Below are 7,078 nucleotides of genomic sequence, written 5' to 3' on the forward strand. Positions count from 1 at the left end.
TGGTTGTCCGGGACAAGCGGACAAGCGTTAATGTCGAGCCCTGGTTAACCATTTTTTAGGGAAAAAACAACATTGTGTTTGCTGTACCTGACGAACCTAAAAAAAAACGTAAAAACGTGCAGATTTTATTCTAATACTTAGCTTTCATTGACAAGTTTCGATATTAATTTATATGGTAACCGTGGAATATCGAACTTCTTAAGTAGATAGTACTGTGGGGGAAGATGGGGCACCTTTAGCACCTAATATCCAAATATGTGATCGTGTTTTGAACAATTAGCAACGGTCTGCTGTGTGTGAGGATACGGTTTTATACTTCTTTAAATGTTTTTTGTTTACTACCAAATGGGACGAGAGAAAAGTGTCCCATCTTCCCCACTCTGCTAGATATTATGCTAGTAACAAATCTGAGCTAGCTTCTCGGTTTTATTGTTTATTTCGTAATAAAATTGCCAATGAGAAAAATAACAATTAAAGAACTATAAGCAGCAGTTTCATACGTCTCTTGGTATGACTGGTTTGACATCTTTTGGTGGAAAATCAACATCGTTAAAGCCGTAGCTGGCGAACCTCCGCTATATAATAGTATCTTATACGTAGTTTGTAGCACATACCAAACACCTCACAAACTTGTTATTGACTATTATGCCTTTCCTTTATAACAAAACTGATTCCACAAAGTATAGTAGTGTAGCGCTGTTTGGTTCCACATGTAACGTGCTGTAGTGTATGTTCTGCGCGCCAACTCGAGTTCGCTCGAGACAGAGAAGGCGCCGTATTATTATTGTTGTGTAACGCGCCTGTTCCCCTTTTGTGTGACGTGTTTGTCACGTGCTCGCCACTTTTCCTATTCTTTTTTGGGTGTGACAATGTTTGTGGAGGTGAACGGCAGTTGCAATATGATTTGATCGTGTAAGGTTGTGATAATAAATATACGATACGCCACAGTGGTGCTGTGACCAGGATGTCGGAAGCCAAGAATTTTGCCCAGAAGTTAGAAGGGATGGAGGAAACTGTACAGGAACTCACGAGGCGATGTACAGAAAGATTGAACTTGATCGGTAAAGGCGAGAGCGATGACATGGAATGTGTGGTCGGCAGGGAGAACCAACAGCCGGCCGAAAGCCCCGAAGAGACAGAAGTCAGTGAAAGCGAAAAGTACGACACCGCGCGAAGTTCGAATGGCCCATTGAATCTAGGTCAAGGGCCAAACATTGGTGTGGGAGAGGGTTCGAGAACGCTTGAGCAGGTCATAAAGGCCTGTGCTGAACGGAATTTGCCGTTGGATGCATTCTCCGGTAAGCAAAACTGGGAGGAATACGTAAAACGATTCGAAAACTTGGCCACCTATTAAGTTGGTCAATCTCTGAAATGGGCCTGCGGTTGGCCGCCTCATTGACAGGAGACGCGTTGCTGGTCCAAGACCATTTGACAAAGGAACAGCGGTTCTCTTATCGAGCTTTGTGTAACGCCCTGGAACGGACTTTCTCCAGGCAGCAAAGCTGCCAAAAGTCACGAACCATCTTAATAACCAACTGCCAGACGCGAGGAGGGGAGGGGATCTTTGGATTNACCTCCAGCTTCAAGCTTGCGGCAGCTTGTGAAGCAAGGGTATCCGCAACTACCGAACCAAACTCGAGAAGAACTTCTGGTTGACGCATTCATATGGTGCATTCCAGACGAGATTACCATAGTTGCGGTTGGCTCTAAGAGGGCTAGTATGCTTCGGGAAGCCCTCGATGCTGCTATGGAGATTGCTGCTTATAAAGAGCACTGGTGAACGAGTACGCCCAAGGTATGAGTCGAGGTCGTCTCCTTTTCCGGTAAGTGGGGGGAGGTGAATGCAGCAAGTCAAAGGACCGGGGTTCTGGTTGCAAATCTGTCTACGGAGGAAGTAAAATTTAAGGCGGATTTGACAATCGGTTTCGTCCGGGCAATACGAGAGGTTCCGTCAATGGATACGGGGGTATTGCATCGGTAGCGGCCACGCCGGTAGAGAAAGGGCCACCAATTTAACGCAGTTGCTCGACGGCGTGTCATCGAAATTATCTGCTCGGGAACTGCGAGATTTTAGGACACTTCTAATCGAATTTCAACATGTATTTGATGCTCCCGGTAGCGAACTTGGTTTGGCGACTATTGTGAACCATGATATTGATACGGGTACCGCTCATCCCATCCGCGTACCACCGAGAAGGGTGGCATGGGGTAAACGGGCCACTGCGGAGGCGGAAATCACCAAGATGTTAGTTCGAGGAGTAATTGAGCCATCTCATAGTCCTTGGAGTTCCCCGGTTGTGCTAGTTAAAAAGCCGGATGGTTCAGCAAGGTTTTGCATCGATTTCCGAGCGCTCAATTCGGTGACCCGGAACGACACGTATCCTTTACCGCGCATTGACGACACTATAGATTTTCTCGGGGGTTCGAAGTGGTTTAGCACACTGGACTTGGAATGTGGTTATTGGCAGGTAAAGCTCGATCCGAACGCCAAGAAGAAAACTGCGTTAACACCTATTTTTTTTTATTTTTTATTTACCGCCTAGATTTCATTTTTGTTTTAGTGTAGTCATCGCAACCATTATTTTAGCACCTCGGATACTTTCCGTGAGTGAGCGGTTATTCTATGCTGATAAGAAGCGGTCACAGAGTTTAGCGAGCCATTGTATCTTGCGTATGAATATAGTCGTCCCATTCGGTTTGTACTAGAAAAAAATTACGAAGTGTAGTATACTCGTGATGGTACCGGACTAGAGCAGTTTATTGTGTGTCGTCAGTTTTTAGAAAGGTGTTTGTGCTGATGTCACCTTATATTCTACTTGAATAAAAGTGTGTGTATTATAGCGTAACCGGCTATTTCCCGTCCGGCTAATTCCCCCCTCCGGCTATTTCCCCCCAATGACTATTTCCCCACGGCTAATTCCCCCCAATGACTATTTCCCTCCGGCTAATTCCCCCCAATGACTATTTCCCCACGGCTAATTCCCCCCAATGACTATTTCCCCCCCGGCTCTTTCCCCCTTGCTATTTCCTCCCGGCTCTTCCCCTGTTATTTCTTCCCGGCTATTTCCCCCCGGCTATTCCCCCCCCATGACTATTCCTCCCTGACCATCGTGTTAATGGGGGTAAAGGGTAAGGGGGTTAGCCGGGGGGAAATAGTCACTGGGGGGAAATCGCCGGTGGGAAAACGCCTGGGTGGATATAGCCTACAACCGTGTTATAGAAAACAAAAGCCGTTGTTTACAAACGTTTAATCAATTGCTAACGTTACCATCAAATATAGAGGATATGCGTTAATGTGGATGACGCCTGGACGTAATTCGAGTGTGACAAAGTGTGACAAATTATGCCAGCTGCTTATATTATATGCACATTGTACGATGGTAGCAATATTTCTGATAAGCCTTAAGCTTGAGGGTTTCTAATTATAGAAATATGGCTGAGACATCAGGTCGGAACATACAACGTCAGACACCTGATATTGAAGACGTCAAGCCTAGTAATCAACCAACATTAGAAGGTATTATTAATACAAATCAAGACAATGAGGACCCCGAATCTAATGTAAAACCAAATATCCGACTTTGTAAAAGAAGGTTTCTGGTTTTAGCAGTATTCTGTTTCTATTCGATGTCGAACTCATTCCAATGGATCGAATACGCCATTATTTCCGATATTATTCTGAAGTATTACAAAGGTACAAGTACTTTAGCAGTGGTTTGGACATCGATGGTCTACATGCTGGCATACATACCCTGCATGTTCGTTGCAACTTGGATTCTGGATAAGTGGGGAATGCGTAAGACTTTGCTACTAGGAGCGATTCTTAATGCGGTGGGGGCGACGATCAAAATTGGCAGCGTGAGCCCGAATCTGTTTGCTGTTTCGTTTGTAGGTAAGTTTTTGTTTTAGATTACATTGTATTGCTATTTGGAAGGAGGTTTTCTGTATGAATAGACCATGTGTATCTGGTATGTAAAGGCATTAATATTATAACTTAGCACTGAGCATGAGGTGTATTCGTTTGTGTCTGATGTATAAGAAGACATTCATGTTATAACTTGATAGTGGGTATGAGATCTATGAATACACCATGTGTGTCTGATGTATATGAAGGCACTCTTGGTATAACTCGATGGTGATCACGGAGTGTATGGATATACCATGTGTATCTGGTGTATAAAAAATTACCCATATGTTGTAACTTGATAGTGAGCATGAATATATATATATATATAACATGTGTGCCGAGCAAGAAAACATCCGGCAGTTAATATTAATTACATGTTTTCGCATGTTCATAACCAAGCAACTCTAATAAACCGATCTTCTATAGGCCAAACAATCTCCGCTATTTCCCAAGGATTTTTACTTGAAATGCCACCAAAAATTGCCTCCGTTTACTTCGGTCCAAACGAAGTATCGACAGCCACATCTATTGGAGTCTTTGGAAATCAACTAGGTGTGGCGCTCGGGTTTCTTCTTCCTCCTCTTATTGTTCCTAATGGTAACTTGGACGAAATAGGCGCAGGACTCCGCATTCTCTTTATATCTTCAGCGTCCGCTTGTTGTCTAGCTGCATTGCTAATATTTGCCTTTATGAAGGACGGACCACCCCTGCCGCCAAGTCGAGCACGATGGTTGGTAATAAATACAAAACTGTCCAGCACATCGGACACGTTTAGTAACTACAAACGCTCTCTCAGAGTTCTAATTCGAAACATGCCCTTTTTGATCACGTTTTTTTGTTACGGCATTATTACAGGGGTATACTACGCCCTTGGTAGTTTACTTAATATGATTATTGGGGAAATGCATGAAGCAGCAGGACAAGAAATAGGGCAGATCGGTTTAACAATGGTGGTAACTGGATTAGGAGGTTCTGTGTTATGTGGCATCTTCTTGGATAAAACGAAGCTTTATAAACCAACAACGCTGGGAGTGTATGTCTTCTCTTTAGCGTTTATGATCATATTTGCATGCACTTTGCATCTGGCGTTGCTCTGGCTGGACTACATAACTATTGGTCTTCTCGGCTTCTTTATGGCGGGATACTTGCCCATAGGTTTTGAACTTGCTGCCGAAATAACTTATCCAGAGTCCGAAGCGACGTCGGCCGGTTTACTAAACGTTTCCGCCAATGCAATTGGGATTGTTTTGACCTTATGCGCAGAAGAGATACATCGATTACATGGCTCTACACCAACTGTTATATTCATGTCAGCTACGCTGTTCCTGGGAACAGTATTAACAGCCTTGGTCAAAACAGACTTAAAAAGACAAAAAGCTGGAAAGGTAGACAATAGACTGGAAATTATAACATAACCAGAGGACGCGACAAAAAGTTATATCTTGTGTATCCTAACGTAACAGCAGTCGCTATAACACGAGTTTTCTTTTTAACACATCTCGTGTCGGCTTCTGAATTATCACATATGCAATTTTTAAATGGGTATTTAGGATGGTTTTTATCATATAAGATAAAATGTTAAAATGCAAAACATTATTGCCGCAACATCTTCTTTAGTGTGGATGTGACAATATTATTCGACAATATGTTCTCACTACAGAAATAAAAAAGAATAGAACATGCATCTCCAATGTCGGTAAAGGAGAGGAGGTGATACACTTTCTTTCTCTTTCGCGGTTTGTTCCCCTTTACTATGGTAGTCAATGAAATCGAGGACGTTTTATGTAGCTTTTCTTCGTTTTTTGACTTTTTTTATAGTTAGGCCTACATGGTAAAACAACTATTTTCTAATATATATATATATTTATAACAAACCGTTTGTTTAAAGGTTTTTAATTAAATTTATTAAATATTAAATTTCTTAAGCAAGTGGTAAACTGTAAGCGTTTACCTACCAAATAACTACTATACTTACCTATTAAACTGAAACAGTTGGTGTAGTTTTTGAAATAAACAGCTAAAACCTCCTAAAAGTAACATGCGCCTATATTTTGCAATGGAGACCAAGGGAAATGGACACGGAATTGGCTGTCACAAAAATAAGAATGTATCACGGTTTGGGCAGTTGCGCGTTCTATTTTTTTTCATTTCTGTGGTTCTCACAAGCAACAAAGCGCGCGTCAAATAGAAAAGAGCAAAATGAGTTAAAATTCATATATTCCGTTTATTACCCTGCCTTCACACAATTCAGTCATATTAATTTCTCAGTATATTCAAATTCTAAACTTTGTGTTTCTGAAAAAAATAAACCCATAAACGCTTAACCAAGGTGATCCTAGAATACAGAAATTATAGTAACGTGGGGAAGATGGGACACTTTGTCAGACGAGACTTTTTTAATTTTCTTTTTACGGACCCCTATTTAATGGTAATCAGGAAAATAAGGTTACAGAGTTATTCGACAGTATTATCACGATTTTATAAAACGCCCGTCAAAGCTGATTACTGTTTTTAAATATTAAAAAATATGTAAAATAGAAACAGTGTACTTTAAACAGGTAAAAAATGCGAAATATAAGGTGCTATTTTTAATGCTTGCTAAATCATATATAGTAAAGCCGAAGAATTTTTTTAGTTTGCGTGTGCGAACGATTAAACTAGTTTCATAGCTTCATAAAAAAAGTCAAAGCTGATTACCGTTTTTAAATATTAAAAAATATGTAAAATAGAAACAGTGTACTTTAAACAGGTAAAAAATGCGAAATATAAGGTGCTATTTTTAATGCTTGCTAAATCATATATAGTAAAGCCGAAGAATTTTTTTAGTTTGCGTGTGCGAACGATTAAACTAGTTTCATAGCTTCATAAAAAAACGTTGAATATTTCGTACAGTATGATTTTGTCTTATAAAACTAGTTTTAGTTTTGTAAAATACACTGAGATATAAGCATGAAAAAAATAGGCAGGGGTCAATATGACTTTAATTTGAGAAAAAAAAACAACAAAAAAATATCGGTTTAACGTAATATATATGAAGTTTACATGGCAAGGAAACTAGCACAGCCTGTTAAATTCGGTAGGTTAACTACAAGTTGCAAAATACTGCTAATGTAAATATATTTTAATTTGGAGTCCCATCTACCCCCACATTGCAGTTTTGTATGTTTTCTT

General features: G+C 40.6%; 1 protein-coding gene across 1 annotated transcript; it reads left to right on the forward strand.

The window, feature by feature from the left end:
• Positions 1-3,224: 3,224 nt before the first annotated feature.
• LOC100184535 (feline leukemia virus subgroup C receptor-related protein 1-like) lies at positions 3,225-5,449 on the forward strand. The gene is made up of 2 exons (XM_026839510.1): positions 3,225-3,892; positions 4,334-5,449. The coding sequence occupies exons 1-2, from the start codon at positions 3,433-3,435 to the stop codon at positions 5,320-5,322; spliced, it is 1,449 nt and encodes a 482-aa protein (XP_026695311.1). The 5' UTR covers positions 3,225-3,432; the 3' UTR covers positions 5,323-5,449.
• Positions 5,450-7,078: the final 1,629 nt, after the last annotated feature.

Source organism: Ciona intestinalis, unplaced genomic scaffold, assembly GCF_000224145.3.
Source record: "Ciona intestinalis unplaced genomic scaffold, KH HT000346.1, whole genome shotgun sequence".
NCBI lineage: Eukaryota > Metazoa > Chordata > Ascidiacea > Phlebobranchia > Cionidae > Ciona > Ciona intestinalis.

What these genes read in the sequence shown, in the direction of transcription:
- LOC100184535 (XM_026839510.1), top strand. Translation starts at nt 3,433, where the DNA reads ATGGCTGAGACATCAGGTCGGAACATACAACGTCAGACACCTGATATT. An exon ending in GTTTGCTGTTTCGTTTGTAG is followed by an intron (nt 3,893 to 4,333) that starts GTAAGTTTTTGT and finishes GATCTTCTATAG; the next exon opens with GCCAAACAATCTCCGCTATT.